The 18,042-nt window shown below is 48.5% G+C and overlaps 1 protein-coding gene and 1 non-coding gene across 5 annotated transcripts in view; both read left to right on the forward strand.

Annotated features, from left to right (window-relative positions):
- Window positions 1-6,634: 6,634 nt before the first annotated feature.
- On the forward strand, window positions 6,635-6,798 carry LOC148092344 (U1 spliceosomal RNA). The gene has a single exon (XR_015715142.1). It is a non-coding gene; the product is annotated as a U1 spliceosomal RNA (small nuclear RNA).
- A 6,942-nt stretch (window positions 6,799-13,740) lies between these two features.
- The window catches only part of EIF4G3 (eukaryotic translation initiation factor 4 gamma 3), a 234,625-nt gene continuing 230,323 nt past the window's right edge, over window positions 13,741-18,042 (forward strand). For 3 of the 4 annotated variants that reach the window (XM_087820180.1, XM_087820181.1, XM_087820182.1), the window contains exon 1: window positions 14,117-14,334. In XM_087820180.1, the coding sequence (XP_087676306.1) occupies window positions 14,132-14,334 (203 nt within the window). In that variant the 5' untranslated portion in view covers window positions 14,117-14,131. Of the gene's footprint in view, window positions 13,824-14,116; window positions 14,335-18,042 lie in introns of those variants that run through there. The other variant, XM_087820188.1, reaches the window with a different exon arrangement.

The following is an 18,042-nucleotide window of genomic DNA, read 5'->3' on the forward strand; positions in this document are numbered from 1 at the left end:
GCATTTCAACTAATAAAAATTCTCCCCCAAAAGCAAGCATAAAGCTGAAGAAAACTGTAAGATAAAAATTGATAATATATTCAGACACAAAGAAAACAGTAGATTCTGTAATGTGAAATCAGTGCTCTCTTATCAAATGCAATAAAATTGGACATTAAAAACAAGCCCAGAGACGACGTGGCTGAGCGGTTGAGCATCGACCCATGAACCAGGAGGTCACAGTTCCATTCCTGGTCAGGGCACATGCCCGGGTCGTGGGCTCGATCCCCAGTCCAGGCGTGCAGGAGGCAGCCAATCAATGATTCTCTCTCATCGTTGATGTTTCTATCTCTCCCTCTCCCTTCCTCTCTCTCTGAAATCAATAAAAATCTATTTTTAAAAAAACACACAAAAAAGCTAAAAGTTCTCTGCACTCTTGGGCAAAAGGGGTAATATAGCAAGTCACGGAATTCCTGAAAAATAATAATAAAAAGTACATATCAGAATCTATGGGGCATATAGACAGCAATGGTGAGAAGAAAATGCATAGCCTTAAACACTAACATCAATAAAATGAAAAGACTGAAAACTGATTTAAATTCCCAATTCGGAAAGCTAGAAAAATAACCCAAAAGAGAGTGCAAGAGAAGAAATAATAAAGGTAGATATTAATGATGCAGAATATAGAAAATCACTAGTTTAAATTAATATGTCAACATCTTAGCTCTTTGCAAAAACAGTATCGAAAAATAAACCTCTAACTGAATGAAGAAGAATAAAAAGCTCAAATATATGAAGTAAGAAATGACCAGGGTAAAACAACTGTTGATAGGACAGTTTAGAAAATCACAATAGACTCCGTGGCATATCTACACCCTTCCTCTCAATAAATAAGAAGGAAAAAAGTTAAAGAAATTGCCATTGTAAAGAGCACTCTACACCTGGAAGTGCCCTTGAGCTGAGACCTGAAGAACAGGCAGGAATTTGCTGGGGGAAGGGCAGAGAAGAGAGCCCCTGGCAAAGGAAGCAGCGTGTGTTAGGAACAGAATTAGAAGAAGCTTGAACATCTGTACAAGCAACTGGCAGGTCAGAGAGGCTGGAGGTCAGGGAGAAGGAGGGTGGAGAGAGGCAGTGGCCACTGGCAGCGTCCTTTGGGCCATAACGAGGCCTGGGCTTTAGCCCCAGGTCAATGGGAAGCCACTGGAGAGTATAAGCAGGGGAGTGACGTGATCATCTTTGGATTTTCTTAAAAGCGGTTCTGCGCCTGTGCAGAGCATGGATTGCAGGAGGGCTGGAGTGGAAGCAGGGAGATCAGCCAGGAAGCAAGGGCGAAGGGGAGCATGGCACATCCAGGGCAGCAGAGCGCCTGCACCTGGGCCCTCGTCCCATTTCCATTTCCTTCCAGAGCAAGGAGGGCAAAAACCCCGTTCTAGAGAGGAGTTTGCCAGGGGTTGCAGCCGACTGTTTCTTTCTGGTTTTAAGACATGACCTCCAGAGGGCGCAAAGCCCTAAGGAGACGCTTGGAATGAGCCCCAGTCCATTTCTGTGGACTGAATTCTGGAACTCACGGGGCTCCCCAGGGGAGTCCCCTCCCCGCCCAGTTAGACGGTTGACAGAAGCCAGCCTTCAGTTCCTTCGGTGTTTTGTTAGAAGGCAGTGTGTAAACTTGAAGGAACCCTGGACTGGGAGCCTGAAATGTGAGTTTTAGTCCCTTCCCCACGGCTCGCGTAAGCAGGTTACTTCTCCTGGTTGAGCCCCGAGTTTCTGCGAGACGAGCTGTCAGTTCCCGCCACTGCCTCCCCTTTGCTCCTGCGTCTGACCCAGGCCCTGGGCCCTCATTGCAGAGAGAGGCTGTGTAACGCGGGGGCTCAGAACCTGGGTCTAATCCCTGCTCCAACCACAAACTGGCTGTGTGGCCTTGCTCAGGTGAGTTACCTCTCAGGGCCCCAGTTTCCATCCCCCTTAAGTGAACATCCTAACACGCCTCTTGTGTGGTTGCAGATTAAGAGAATATTTGTAAGTAAGGACAGTTGCTGGTGCAGAATAATTGCTTAACATTTGTTTACTATGCAGATAGAAATTCGACTTACATTAGGTGCTTGCTTCATGAGTCGCCAGGACTGGGGCCCTCTAGTAATTATTTTTGTGGCTTTTGGCAAGACTCCTTCCCTTTTCTGAGCCCCAGTTTCTCCAACAGAAAAACACAGGGTTAGATTAGATTAGATGCTCAGTAGGAGCCCTCCCAGCGCTGACGTTCCAGGCTGCTTCTATCTCCCCCCCTCCTCCCTCCCCTCTCTCCCTTCCTTCCTTTCACTTATCTATCATTTACTCATTCATTCAACGATCACTTATTGAGTATCTACTATAGTATTCCAGGTGCGGGAAACAAAACAGACCCACATGAAAACAGGTGTACACCACTGAAGGCCAGACCATTGGAAGCAGGTTTGTACAAAGCCTCCTTTGTCTCTGTCCCAGCAATCAATCCTTGCAGGTTATTTCACGTTTGGAACAGGAAAAAAATTGTGCCAAGAGTTTATTTCCGTGCATCTCTGTGTGGCTGTGTACACACACACACACACACACACGCGCGCGCGTTTATATATAACATTTGCAGCAGCGTTGTCATGGAAACCGCTTTTTGGTGTCTCTGGGCGTGAGGGATGCCTGTGAGTGCAGGAGCTTTTATGGAACACCCCCTGCATGCACTTTTGTGTGGTGTGAAGTCCTGCTGAGAGAGTTACCCCCAGAGCCTTTGTTGGCCCTTTTGATCACGGCTGCCTGTCTTCCTCATTGATCTTGTCGGATGTGAGTGAATTTGACTGAGAGAACAGAATGTCAAGCTCAGTGACTGGCAGAGTAAGATCCTCTGGGACACTTGCCAGCTAGCAGCGTGGATAGGTCAGCTTGGGTTTTTTGTCTTTTTAAACCTTGATTTAGGAATGCTTAAGGCTTTGGGGAAGACTTGGATGAAAAGACGACAGCAGCCAGGGAATGTATTTTCAGACACGACAGCTGCAGCAGCCACTTTTGAACTTGGTAGGCAGTGCCAGTGCTGGGAGGGGGCAGAATGCCAGCGAGAGGGAGGCAAGGGACTCACTATTCAGGAGCAGCTCCTCCGGGCCTGGCTCCATCCTGGGTGCTTTGCATATGTGATCTTCTGTAATCCTAGAATCCACCCTGTAAAATAGACATTGTGGTTTTTAGCAGGAAACTGGGATTAGAGAGGAAAAGTGGGCAAGCCAGGAAGTGACAAAGCTGAGATTCAAACCCAGGTCGGGCCTGACTCCAGAGCTGGGGCTTTCCCGACTACATCGTGCCCCTGGACCACTTTAGCAGCCAGGTTCCCCTCACTTCCAGGCCAGGAGTTGGGGTGAAGGGCAGCCAGGAGTTGCAGTCCAGGAATTCAAGTCTCATAAATCCCAAATCCCTGCAGCAGATCCGATCGTGAGCTGCTCAGGGCGGCCGAGTAGCATCTCTGCAAATACTACCTTCACCTTAAACCAAGAGCTGGCTCCTGTTTTGGTTTCACGAGGGTTTACTGTGTGGCAGGCACTCTTTCACTTACGTATTATAAAACCCTATGAGATCGATGCTGTTATTACTCCACTGCGGCTGTAGAGGGAATGAGGTACAGAGAGGTTAAATGTCTTGCCCAAGATCACACAGCTAAGGAGCTGAGATTTGAACCTGGGGCTCCCCATTCATCGATGACCTCCTGTGTGTCCAGGACTGTGCCAGGTCTTTCCACCTCGCAGCTTTGCTGGAACACGGGACCTGCTCTAATCCCCTTCATGCAGGTGAGAGAAATCAAGGCCACAGAGGTGAAGCGATTTAGCCAAGGCCTGTTGTTTTCCAAAACCGAAGCCCTGTGCTGTGGAAGTGGAGCCGCACTGCCCTGGGCCCTTCTCTCCCACGTTTCTCAGGTATGATGCCAAACTCAGGGGTTCAGGTGTCTCCTGGGAGCAGGGAAGGCCGCTCGAGAAACTCCTGTGTGGTGGAGGCCTCCAATCTACCCCCATAGAGGCTGCTCCCCCAAATCTGCCAGAGTCGGTTACACTCAGTAACTCGATCCTCAACTTTTACAAAGCACCTCCTATGTGCCAGCCTCAGTCAGGGTACTGGACATACAGCAATTGTGCCACGGGCCCTGCCATCGGGAGCTTACTTTCTAGCAAGAAATAGCCATGATGTGAGTAAGCTATGGCCGTACTGGGCCTGGCGTGATAACTGCTGTGGGTGTTTTACATGGACTTAAGGGGGGCCTTCCTGACATTTTGGCTTGAGAAGGCCAAGAATATAACTTCGTGCTTCTGGCCAAGCTGAAAGCCGGCCATGCTGTGGCATGAAATGAAAGTGGTTTCTATCTGCCTTCTGTTCAGAGAGCAAGCTGTAATACTTAACCCCGAGCCATTTCCAGCTCCATAGGAGAGGTAAGGAAGCGAATGCTTGTTGAATATTTACTACGTGCCGGGTACATGGCTGTGTAGGCCCCTTATGAACACAGGGTGACAGAATCACAAGAAAACAATGTCCTAGCACCGAAGCAGCAGAGGCAGGCAGCGGTTAAACCCGGGGAAGAGGAGGGGAACCAAGGAAAGCTTGTCTCCTAACGTGATACTTGAGCTGGGTTTTGAAGGATAAATAGGAGCCTCCTAGGCCATCCGGGAGCAGCACACACTCTAGGTGGAGGGAAGGGTGTATGGAAAGATGTGGAGACATGAATGGGCATGGCTGTGCCCTGCCTGGCGTGGATCAGTGGTTAAAGCATCAACCTGCGCACGGAAGGGTTATGGGTTCGATTCCCAGTCAAGGGCACGTTCCTGGGTTGCAGGTTCGATCCCAAGTCCGTCGGGTTCGTGCGGGAGGCAACCAAGCAATGTGTCTCTTTCACATCGACGTTTCTCTCTCTCTTTCCCCATTCTCCCCATCCCTCCCTCCCTTCCACTCTCTGTAAAAACCAAAGGTGAAAATATCCTTGGGAGAGGATTATTAACAAAAAAAACCTGTGTGCCCTTTCGGGGTGCATGTCAGTGGGGAAGGGCGGGAACTGGGGGAGCAGAGACTGGCAAGAGCCAGATGCAGTTGAGCCCTAGGTACCTGGCTGACAACCCTGGACCCTGCGTAAGGGTGAGAACCAAGCATCTTCTGCAGGTTTTCTATCCAAGTGGAAGACAAGGCATGTAACACGGGTGGGGGGGGAAGCATGATTGCCAAATTTTGGAAACTGAAAAATGTTCCTCTGCAGAGTTAATTTTCAATTGCTGCCATTTTCCTCATGCCATTAGGAAAGGCAGAGCACAGCACCGTGCCTCAGCCTCTCTCCAGGTATCTGGGGTGCCGGCAGGTCAGGTCAGGCCAGGCCGGCGGGCTGGCTCCCACGCAGATCACCGGAGCCAGCCTGGGGCCTGGCACCAGCTGTGGGCATCTGGAAACCCAGCTTCCTCTTCTAGTCATCGGATAGGGGGAAAATCAGAGTCCAGGATTTTCCCAAGGCAGCAGACTTGGCAGGGTGATTAAACAGCTTCGGGCTTGAGAAGGGTCAAGGCGAGGCTGGGCCACCCAAGGTAGAAGGATGTGGTTTCCAGATTCGAGATGGGATATGTGGGTAGCTATGGAAAGTCCCTTGTTTAGAGAGCACTGGAGGCTGCTGGGTGGGTGTTAAGAGAGCTTTCACTAGGCCAGGCCCTGTGGCAGTGCAGGCTGATCTCAGTAGCAGGCAGCTCAGTAGATTTGGTGTGCAGGGGTTGTGCAGGGGGTTGGTATCGGTGAGGTCAAAGGCTGCCTTGCCCCTGGGCCCAGTCACCTCCTGAACAAGTTGGGTGATCAGTAGGACAAGGGAGGAAGGAAGCTCCTGTTATGATTCACCGCTTAGGTGCAGACAGTATTAGTACTCGGAGCTCCATAGGGGTGTTATGAAGATTAAATGAGTTATTACATGGCTTTGCCCAATGCCTAGCACATAGTGAGTGCTCAGTAAACGTTAGTTCCTGTTTTATGGTTTTTTAAAAATATATCTTTATTGATTTCAGAGAGAGGAAGGGAGAGGGAGAGAGAGAGATAGAAACATCAATGATGAGAGAGTCATTGATCAGCTGCAGCCTGCAACCCGGGCATGTGCCCTGACCGGGAATCGAACCCCGATCTCCTGGATCCTAGGTGGATGCTCAACCGCTGAGCCACGCCCGGCTGGGTTAGTTCCTGTTTTTATCAGCCAGACACGCTAATGGTTGGTTTCTGTTTGCTAGTTTATTGAATCCTCACAACAGCTCTAGGAAGTAGGAGTTAATAGGTTTTTAAAAAATTGTTTTTTATAGTTGAGGAAACTGAGGCACAGTAGGGTTATGTAACTTGCTCAAGGTACACAGTTAAAAGTGGCAGAGTGGGAAGCTGCCACAACTCAACAAAAATAAAAAACCAATGTGCAGTGGACTCGAATAGACATTTCTCTAAAGGGGGTATCAAATGGTCAATAAGCTCATGAAAAGATGTTGAACATCACTAATCATTAGGGAAATGCAAATCAAAACCACACAACACTGTACCACTTCAAACCCATTAGGATGGCTATGGAAGGAAGGGAGGGAGGGAGGAAGGGGCAGGGGTGGGGAGGGAGGGGAAGGGTGGGGGGAGGGAGGGGGTGGGGGAGGGAGGGATACTTACCTGGCAGGGGAGATACCAAGATCATGAAGGTGGTTTTCTCAGGGTGAGGCTTATCCATTGCACTCCAGATGTGCTGACCCACGTGAGTTCCCCAAATGTGGGGAACTCAGCTGCATTATTTGTGGTAGTGGGGGACTGCGTTCCCGCTCTCTACCCCGGAAGGAAGGAAGGAAGGAAGGAAGGAAGGAAGGAAGGAAGGAAGGAAGGAAGGAAGGAAGGAAGGAAGGAAGGAAGGAAGGAAGGAAGGAAGGAAGGAAGGAAGGAAGGAAGGAAGACAAGTGTCATTAAGAATGTGGAGAAACTGGAACCTTTGTGCATTGCTGGGGGGGGGTGTAAAATGGTGCAGCCAGTGTGAAAAACAGTGTGGCATTTCCTCACAAGTTAAACAGAGAATTGCCATATGGTCCAGCAATTCCGCTTCTATGGATACACCCCAAAGAACTGAAGCAGGAACTTGAACAGATACTTGAACACCCATGTTCACAGCAGCATTATCACAACAGCCAAAAGATGGAAACAATGCAAATGTCCACTGCTATATGAATGGATAAACAAAATGTGGCGTATCCATACGATGGGTTATGATTCAGCCTTAAAAAGGGATGACATTCTGATACATGCGACAAGGTGAATGAACTTAAAAACATTATGCTAAGTGAAATAAGCCAGACACAAAAGGACGAGCGCTGTATGATCCCATTTATACGAGATACCGAGTGACCGAGTTCAGAGTCCAGTGGTGGCTGTGGGGCTGGAGGGGACAATGGGTGTCCTGTTTAGGGGTACAGAGGTTCAGTTTGGGATGCTGAAGAAGTTCCGGAACTGGACAGTGGTGATGACTGCACAACAGTGTGAGTGCCACTTATTTCTATGCTTAAACATGGGGAGAGCGGTCAGTTTTATGGTGTGTATATCTTACTACAAGAAAGCGCGTGCCAGAGTTGGGATGAGGTTCCAGGCCTGTTTGTCCTCAGGGCTCCCTGGGATGATTCCCCGGATCTCCTTTCCCCTTTGTAGGAAAATGCTGTCCATTTTTTGTTCAGAACTGACAAGCTGAGGGCAAAGCAGTGTCTTGATGATGATGGACGCAACCAGACAGAATTAATTCTGTTTTCCAAACAGGCATTTCCAAGTGACGTTCAACATGAAGGACAGGCCAGTTCCGCTCGGGTTGGCTCAGAAAAGGAAGTGCTGAGGAGTCGGGCATGGCAACTGTGCTCCATCCCCCCCCACCCCCAGCCCACCCCCCCCACCCCACCCCCGGCCTGTGCACCCACGGCACTCACCATTTTGTGTCTGGTCAGTCAACAAACATTTGTTGAGCACTCCAATGTGTGTGCTATTTCCAACGTCACCGAGGAATTCTCAGACACCTGCTTGGTATCCAGCAATTTACCTCAACTCTGACACTACCGACTTGAAGACAGCATCAGAGCCCACAGGTTAAGGCTCAGTCCTACCAGACTGCTCTCCCCCCTTCAGTCCTAAGTCCAGGTTGTCACCTGTGCCTCTGACCAACTGGCTATAGATCGGAGGTTCCCACACCCCCTCCTTGGGTTCAGTTAATTTGCTAGAGTGGCTCACAGAACACAGAAACATGTTACCAACTAGATCACCAGTTTATTATAAAAGGATTTAACTTGGGAACAGCCAGATGGAAGACACATAGGACAAGGTACAGGGATAAGGGTGCAGAGCTTCTTCTGTGCCCTCTCCCAGCACCTCCACATGTTCACCAACCAGGAGGCTCTCAGAATCCTGTCCTTTTGGGTCTTTATGGAGGCTTCATTACATAGTCATGATTAATTAAATATTTGGCCATTGGAGATTGAACTCAATCTCTAGCCCCTCTTCCCTTCCTATAGGTCAATGGGTGGGACTGAAAATTCCAACCCTCAATCGAGTGGTTGGGGCCCCTGGCCATCCCCCACCCCTCCCCCACCCCATGACTTAGGCGCTCTCCAAGTCACCATTAACATAACAAAAGACACTTTTATTCCAACTGAGAAGGGAAGACGGTAGAGGGCTCAGAGCAGAGATGTGACAGGATCTTAACTTTTTAACGTAAATGATTACCGGGCGTACTTAACTTGTAGGTCCTGTTACATAACTCTCTTTCCCATTAGATGTGGTCTCATCTTCCACGCTAGGGGCCCAGCACAGCACATGGTTGTCACTCAATAAATGCTCCTTAAATGATTTATGAAGATTGGCTGTGACTCCAGAGGGAGACATGCAGGGGAGGAAGGGCCAATGCCTGAAGTGGGAAAAGACCAAGGGGTGGCATCCTACTTCTTTTTTTTTAAAATATATCTTTATTGATTTCAGAGAGAGGAAAGGAGAGGGAGAGAGAGAGAGAAACATCAATGATGAGAGTCATTGATCAAGCCCGCAACTGGGCATGTGCCCTGACCGGGAATCGAACCCTGATCGCCTGGATCCTAGGTCGATGTTCAACCGCTGAGCCACGCCCGGCTGGGCGCATCCTACTTCTTAATGAGAGAATGCTGTCAGAGAGCAACACCACTGCCTAGCAGTGAAGGGAGGGCATGCATTTCAGTCCTGGCTCTGCTGCCTACTTGCTCTATGACCTTGAGAGAATCCTTTCCTAATTTTGGGTTCTATCCCTAAACCTGGCAGGGCAATCCCTAATCCATCTCCAGTCCTGACTAGACTCTATTATAATAGTTTTTCAAAAATTGTGGTAAAGCTCTGGCTGGTGTGGCTCAGTGGTTAGAGCATCGGGTCGGGGGTTTGATTCCCGGTCAAGGACACGTACCTGGGTTGCAGGCTTGATCCCCAGCCCCAGTCAGAGGCATGTGCAGGAGACAACCAATCAGTGTCTCTCTCACTTTGATGTTTCTCTCTCTCCATTTCCCTCTCCCTCCCTTCCACTCTCTCTAAAAATCAATGGAAAAAATATCCTTGGGTGACACACAAAAAAAATTGTAGTAAAATACAAATAACATAGAATTCACCATCTTAACCACTCTGTGATAACACTGTTTGCTCCCTCTTGCATCTTGGTGAAGCCAAGTCGGCAGCCACAGTGGCTGGTGAGGGCTGTGGTCACCTCCAGGAACAGCTGAGAAATAGAGGGCCATTACCCACCCTGTGGGCAAAGGGGTAGCACAACTTGGCCCCAGGAGAAGTGACAGAGGCAGCGAATTAGAGAAGGGGCAGCTTTGCCTTGGAGGGAACAGGGAAGCAATTATATTTTGTAGAGGGGCTTATTAGGCCCTAGGCCCTGGAGATGCTCTCTATAGACAAGCTCCGTTAAGTACTGCTTTACTCCTTTAGAGGCAGGCCTCCCGTCTTCATTTTGCAAATAGACTGGAGGAGTTAGGAAACTTGCTTAAGGCTGATCAGCTAGTCTAAGGTTAGAATCCAGATCTGTCTTAAAGTTTACAACCTTTGAAAGAAACCACCACCCTCACACTCTGCTGGGCTCTGTGATATTGGGAAGGGCCTGCCGGCACAGCTCTGTCCTGAAGAGCATAGCCTATTAGGAACATCTTACAATATAGGGGATGGGGGCAGAATATTTTTTTTAAAAACTAGGATATTTATTTATTTTAATCCTCACCCGAGGATATTTTTTCCATTGCTTTTCAGAGAGAGTGGAAGGGAGGGAGGGAGAGAGAAACATCGATGTGAGAGAGAAACATCGATGGGCTGCCTCCTGTCCGTGCCCTGACTGGGGATCGAACCTGAAACCTTTTGTTGTATGGGATGATGCTCCAACTGACTGAGCCACCCGCAGGGCACACTAGGGATATTTTAAATGACAGTGTTCCTATGTAAATGAATAATAGTAATAATAGTTAAAATTGTATACAATAATTATTATGAGCCAAGGACTGGGCTGTTTTGTACTTTTTGTCTCCTTTCTTTTTTCTCTTTTTTTTTGGTAATTTGTTGTCTTATTTCTTACCATAGAAGGCAGACTCTCCAGTCTTGGAGAGTTCATTTCTCCAAGGTCATAAAACTAATAAATGGCAGGGCTGAGAATCAAACTCAGGTAATTTGATTCTAACGGCTATGCTCTTATTGTTCACCGAGAGTGCCCTGATAGCTAAGCATCCACTGCTGGAGGAGCCGAGCTCAGCCTAGAGTGAGGAAGGGCTGCCTGGAGGAGGTGAGACCTGAGCCAAGCTTTGCAGCAGGAGCAGGGATTAGCCAGTGGGCTAAGGGGAGAGAGGATGGTTTGGGGTTATAAGCAGTAGAAACAGTCTGCATATAGGCCCCAGAATAAGAAGGACAACGGTGGCTGCAGCTCTAGATTTGAAGTGGAGCACGGCAGGATTCAGATCCTGGAGGTTCTTGAATGTAGACTGGATCCTGATGGCAACGGGGGAGCTGTGGAGGTGCTCAGCAGGCAAACTCGAAAAATCAGCTTTGTTTAACTGTGCCTCTGGCCACTATGGGGAGGTTGCTATGTTGAAAGCAATGTGGCAAATCAGGCCTGGAGTTAGATGCCTTGGGTGTGAGTACCGGCGTTTCCACTTAAGTCACTTCTTCACACCAGGGAGCCTCAGTTTATTTATTTGTAAATGGGATATAATAATATCTTAAAGAGTTGTTGAGGGGAACAAATTAATCTAAGCAAAATGTTTAGCAGAGTTGTAGCCTGGCAAATCGTAGGTGTGCAATAAATATTAACTGTTCTGTGTGAGAGGGGAGGTGTTGAGCAGGGCCATGCAAGGAGAAAGCTCTACCTTTTTGACTTTGCTCCCTATTAAGCCTCCCTGCATTGATTGCTTCGGACCAGAATCTTATCAGGGACTTTTACATTATTTTGCCTAAGGTCTATCCGGTTTAAGGGAGATAATGCTCATAAAGTGCTTAGCAAAGACCAGGTACACAGTAATCACTAGGTGCTAGTACCTATTCAGTTAGAAAATGTAACTAGCTCAGGAAAGAGTAACAATTAAGCAATTGTCAGTCTGTTATCACCCGGTGTAAATGAGAAGCCAAATTCTTCCCTGGGAACAAGTTTTTTTTAATCTTCATCCAAGGATATTTTTTCCATTGCTTTTCAGAGTGTGTGGAAGGGAGGGAGAGAAACAGAAACATTGATGTGAGGGAGACACCATTGATTGGTTGACTCCTGCATGAGCCCCGACCCGGGCCAGGGATGAAGCCTGCAACCGAGGTACATGCTCTCAGCTGGAATTGAACCCTGGACCCTTCAGTCTGCAGGCCTAACTGCTCTAACTGCTGAGTCAAACTGGCTAGGGCCCTGGGAACAAGTTTTGATTGGGATAAAGCAGCCAGAGATCTGGAAACACAGAAGGAGAATCCTGGGGACTGAAGGACCACTTGGGAATTTTTCCTGGAGCCAATCAGAGAAGAGGAGCAAATCCAATCATAGGTAATCAGGTGTTACAAATCCAAATGGTTTAGGATTCCAGAGTATGAAGTAGCTCCGGTCTTCCAGGCTGGAGAAGGGCGATGAGGCTTCCTTGTGGAACCCTCGCCAGAAAGATTCAGTGGTGGTGGTGGGGTTGTGGTATCACCTTCTTCCTGACGTTCCTTTCTTCCAGAGTGAGCATTTGGGGCTCAACTGGGAGAGAATGAATGAATGAATGAAGCACCCACTATGTGTAGAGCTTTGAGTTAAAAATAAATTAAGCCCCCTCCCCCCCAGGGGTTGAGCCTTGGCTCTTGAACCAAGAGGTCACCATTCCTTCCTGGTCAGGGCACATGCCCGGGGTTGCAGGCTTGATCCCCAGTAGGGGGCGTGCAAGAGGCAGCTGATCAATGACTCATCATTGACGTTTCTATGTCTCCCCTTCTCCCTTCCTATCCATGAAATCAATAAAAACATATTCTTTAAAAATTAAAAGAAAGTGTTAGGCAGTATAGCAAAAGCCAGAACCGGATTCTAATTTTCTCTGTCTACGTTCTCCATGGGATCCTGGGAAAGTCTCTTGTCCGTTTGAGGTCCTGTGTGATGTTATGGAGTCTCTCCGAGCGCAGTGTCTTCATTTGCAAAATGGATACTACCTATTTCACAGGACTGTGCGCGATGATATGAAGTGCTCAGTGGCTGGTGACCATTATTACCTGACCGCTCCGTGATCCATGCGGTTCCTTTCCACACAGTGCTCCTGTGCCTAAGACAAGGCCCCTTGATGGGGGAGGGGCCTGCGGGGAGGGAGTCCAGCCGGGGAGAAATGCAGCTTATCAACAAGTGTTACCCCGGCATAGGACACTGGGGAGCCGACCACTGGCTGCTGCTGGTCAAAAGATGCTCCAGTCTTGGGGAAAGCTTTGGAAGAATCCGTCCACAAAACCCGTAGTCAAGGCTTCTGGTGAGATAAGGCAGGTCGAACCAGGTCCCAGGAGACTTGTGAGGGGTCAAGGTTCACCCAGATGCAAGAGGAATTCAGACCCAGGCTTGGCTGTCTTCTCCTGGAGGGGTGACCTTGGGCTACTTTCCCTCTCCCAGCCTCAGTGAGCTGGGGAAATGGGCCTCCTCATTCCACTTACCTCTCTGACTGTACACGAGGGCGAAATGTCGACACAATGGCCGCGAGCTGCGTAGTCAGAGGCCGCCGAGGGCTATTCGCTACGCTAATGGGCGCACGCGGCAGGTTCCTACCCAGCGGTTTCCCTCTGGTTAGGCGGCTCCTTCCACCGTGACCGGTTTCTAGCCTCACCGCTCCCGCCCCTGCGGGCAGGGCTCTGCGGGCCGCAGGCTCCAGGGCCGTTACCATTGTTCTTCGAGGCTGGGCGGCAGGAGAGGACTCTCGCAGACCAGACCTCGCCTTTGGTCTCTCCCTCCGCCCCGCACCCCGGTGGCAGCGAGCTTCCGAAACCCCCCTCGCCGATCCTTCCCGAGGAAGCGAGCCAGCCCCAGAGCGCTCCCGAAAGGCGGCCGAAGACGCTCCCGAGTGTTTACGAAGAATCCCGACCGCAAGTAGTCTCCGGAAAGAGCCGAAGGGGCTTCCTACCCTCGGCCTCCCGAGCCAATCCGAAAAGGCCCGAAGTTTGCCGAGCGGCCGTCCTGCCGGACTGCTGGAGGCGGCCGTAGCGCCATGTTGGATGCTCTGCTCGTTGAGTGAAGAAAATCCGCCGGCATCGTTTGAGCCCCGCTACCGAGAAGGGCGCCGCTTCCCCCGGGGAGGGGGATAAAGACCCCCCGCCGCCGGCCCATGAGGATATTGCCGTGAAAGGTCCGGTCTCTCCGCCTCCTGCCCCCGCCGGGTCCGGCCCCCCCCCTGGGGTCGCGTTGTCACGGAGACCGGCAGCCGGTGGTGCTGGCCCGCGGGGCAGCTGCTGCTGCCGGCGGCGGCGGCGGTGGCGGCGGCGGGCGTGTGTGACCGGCCCCGGCCCCCTCCTTCTCCTTCTCCCAGCCTTCCCCCGGCCCCCCGCTCCCGCCGCCTCCCCGGGTCTGCCCCCATCCCGCCCCTCCGCCGCCCCCGGCCCCTGCACCCCGGCGCGCCCGGTCCCGCTCTGGGGGGGTTGGTGGCTTCGCTTTGCCATGAGTTTACCGCAGAAACCGGCTCTGAAATCAGGCTCAGCGGCTGCAGCAGGAACCGGACCCGGCACCGGAGCGGCGGCGGCGGCGGCGGCAGCGGTACCGCCTCCTCACCCGGCGGCGGCGGCGGCGGCGGCGGCAGCGGCGGTGGTAGCGGCCCCTCCTCACCCGAACATCAGGGCCCTCCAGACCCAGGCGCCCCAACAGTATCCTTTTCACCTTCCTGCTGCCCCTTGGGCTCTCTTCGCCGCAGAGCACGGGGGCTGTGATCCCACTGGGGACCCTCCTGCCGGCCGCCACAGTCCAGCCAGGGAAAAGGGGCTGTTCCTCAAGCCCCCGCACAGGGCTTGGCTGGAGCTCTTGGGGTGCCCTGGCAGCAGCGCCGTGGGGTACCCCAGGACTTTCTGCAATACTGTGAAAACTAGCTCCACTCGGCCTTGCTTCTGCAGCCCTTCCCTTTTAGGGCTGGGGGATCCTTCCTCCTTCCCACCACTCCCCTAAAATCCCCCCCCCCCCCCCCAGCCCTTTATTAGGCAGAATTTGCTGGTGCCTGGGACCAACCCTGCAGGCAAGGCTTTGCTCTGATTGTTGTGAGGACTACACCCTCCTCCTCGCCTCCCTTCAGCTCCCTCTGCAGCCGGGCATGGTGGGCTCCCTAATTATTGTTATTGATACATATTAAACTTTATTGGTAAATTTCCTGTTTGAAACTAATCAGCTCGTGTTTGAGGTAAGTTGGATTTTAAATCTATGGTGAAAATGTACAGAAAGCATTTCCTCTGGCTTATTTTTTTAGCGATTGGGGGAGTTGTGATGTGGTTTGTGGTGGAACGTGATCTAAGGAGGAAATGTTACACCGGACGCTTCCCTGTCTTTGACCTTTTTAAAGGAAGAGGAAGTTAACTGATATTACCCTTCACCCCCCAAAGTCTTACTTCTTGAAAGGCTTGTGTTATGCTGAATATTTTAAAAAGGGCTTTAATTTACTTTTCATAGGCCAGGGCTCCTGGTGTAAAGTCTAGTATTGATTGTGTCTAATTTCATGATTTGCTCGATTGTAGTGTTTTTGGACAGCTTTGATTGAAAAGATTTGGTGACGAACTATTTTAGTCAAAAACTAGCTGGCGAAGGTAAAACGTTGAATCCACAAATTCCACGGAGATTTAGGAAGGTATTACCTACCTGAGAATAACATTTCATCATGCACTCCGGCATCTGCTCTACTTGTGTAAGTCAATAAGCAATCATTGGACGTTAGCTTTGTTGTGTTTTGTATTTGTCCTCGTGTGTTTTGACTTTTGGAGTAGGATGTTTGAGCAAATAAACTAACTGGGGTGAGGTCCACAGATTATTTCACAGTGTGGTTCGATTCTTGTCTGTATCGATTACTTTGAGAAGGGAGAAAGTTATCTTCCTTCTAGAGTCATTTCAGGTCATCCTTTTAGTTACTGTGAAGTGTCATTTTCCTCTTATTTAAATATTGGTAGTCCACATTTTTTTCAATCCAGTCAGTGGCCCAGAGTAAAGAGAAATTCCATTCCAGTGTGATGTGTGTACTGATTTCATAATGTTTTTATCCTGCATGATTCTGAAGAATTGTTCACGGATGAGAATGCTTAGTAATACCTTAGTGTTTGTTGCTCATGGAAAACCTGGTTAGTTTTGATCAATATCTATAGCTTTTTCCTGTGGGGGAAAAAGGTTGGCTGATTTGCCTACTTTAAGGTGGAGTTCAGTGCTGGATCTCTTAAACATATTTAATGGTTTGTGAGTTTAAATTCTTTTCTAATTTGTCTTTCTTTTTTTTTTTTGGTCTTGATTGCCCATACTTGGTTAGGGTTGTTTCTATACAGTGCTACCAAGTAAATTATTCTTTAGCTGCATCTTTGAGCTGTTTTGACAGTTAAACAAATGAAAGGAATTCCATAGTTTGTGTTCTTGATGTAAAAGTGATAAAAAGTAAGGAGTGCACAGTGTTTAGTGGATTTGGTGACGTTACTTGACTGGACACAAAACTATGACTTACATGTTTCAAGTATGTTTTTTTTTTTCCAGTGCATTTCACAAAGGAAGGACTTATAAAAGCTTTGAGTTGATTGCAACATAAAAGTAGTTACTAATACTGCAGCAATTGTTAAAGAGGGTAAATTTAAGATTAATTTCCAGTGGTTTTATGTGACTTTAAGTTTTTACTTTGTGTCATTGAAGCTAAAATTAATTTTCTTCTTGATGTATTTCACAGTCCTGTTATCTTTTTTCTGCTTTACATACTGAAAAGTTGCAGTTGCTAAAATCTAAACGTTTGTATTGTAAATGAAATACAGGTTACGGATTTCATTAGAACATAGCAGTGGTGAAATGTTGTCAGTGGTAATGGGCATTTGGTTAAAAAATGAATTAAAACAGAGCAGTTTTGCTTTTTTACCCTGAGGGAGTGTGGCAATTTGTATTTGACAATAGTGGTCATCGTGTGATAAAATCGTATGATAAGTTGATATGTATTGAAGCGTCAAGACTGGAGCACAAAGCTGGAGTTGCTCTTTCTATGGCTTAAAAAATTTATTGGTTTATTTTTAGAGAGAGAGAGAGAAACATCGATTTGTTGTTCCACTTATTTAGGCATTCATTGGCTGATTCTTGTATGTGCCCTGAAACTGGGATTATAACCTGCAACCTTGGTGTATCTGGATGACGCTCTAACCAACTGAACTACTTCGCCAGGGCTTGTATGGCTTGATTGAATCTACAGTTCCTCAAACTATTCAAGTACAGTTGTATTTGTATTGAATTAATAAGTTCAGCTAGGCCCTGGCCTGTTTTGCTCAGTGGTTAGAGCGTTGGCCTGTGGACTGAAGGGTCCCTGGTTTGATTCCAGCCAAGGGCACGTACCTTGGTTGCAGGCTCAATTCTGGCCCTGGCTGGGGTGTGTGCGAGAGGCATCCAGTCAATGTATCTCTCTCACATTGATGTCTCTGTCTCTCTCTGTCTCCCCTTCCCCCCCCCTTTCCACTCTCTCTGAAAAGCAATGGAAAAAGTGTCCTTGGGTGAGGATTAAAAAAAAAAAAGTTCAGCTAGTATTTCAAATTTGTAAAAATGCTAGAAGGGGATTCACATGACAAGGTGTTCTTTATTTGTACTTAGTGTTCAGGTGACAAATCAGAAATGAAGGGAAATGCTAGCAATAGTGGATTTGAATAGAAACTGGAACCTACTTAAGGTAGGCATCAGTATTGCATGGCAGGCCCATAAGGCCATTTCAGGTATGACTGCAAAGAGGCAAGGATGGGCAGGGATAGTGGGGGATGGAAGAAGATAAACACTGATGTGAAAAATGCTAACGGCAAGGGAGAAATATGCCTCGAGTTTTCATAATCTTAAGAGAATGAATCCTAAACTTTTCTGGGTAACAAACAGCTTTGATATTTTCATCAAAGCTTATAGGCCCGCTCCACAGAAGACTGTCCTTATACTGAAAATCTTTCTTACATTTTCAGGGCTGTTTTTGCGCCCCCACTCCATTAAAACCTTAGCCCTTTAGATGGAAATTGCTTACCTTCCCGATAAGATAAATGAGTTTGAATTCAGGTGCCCAAATAGTTCTGACTTAATAGAACAGTTTTGCAGTCTGTTATGAACACATGGTGTTCTCTCTATTTATATGGAAAGACTTCAGAATGTAATTTCTCTCAGGGCTGCTGACACTTCTAGGGAGTCTAGTTACTGTTTTGGGGCAGTCAGTTTGGTTAAGAAAATCAGGGCAGTGGGTTCTTTGAAGGAACTAAATTTGGTAAAGGCCTGTGGTGCTGTGCCCTTAGTTATTTTGTCTTAGATATGACTATATTAAAATATAGTAATTACCCCTTTCCCCCTTTTTTTAGTATTGTAATTTTAAAAAATGTTTCTGTGTTGATATT

Source organism: Miniopterus natalensis, chromosome 9 (assembly GCF_054644295.1).
Source record: "Miniopterus natalensis isolate mMinNat1 chromosome 9, mMinNat1.hap1, whole genome shotgun sequence".
In the NCBI taxonomy this organism is placed as follows: Eukaryota; Metazoa; Chordata; class Mammalia; order Chiroptera; family Miniopteridae; genus Miniopterus; species Miniopterus natalensis.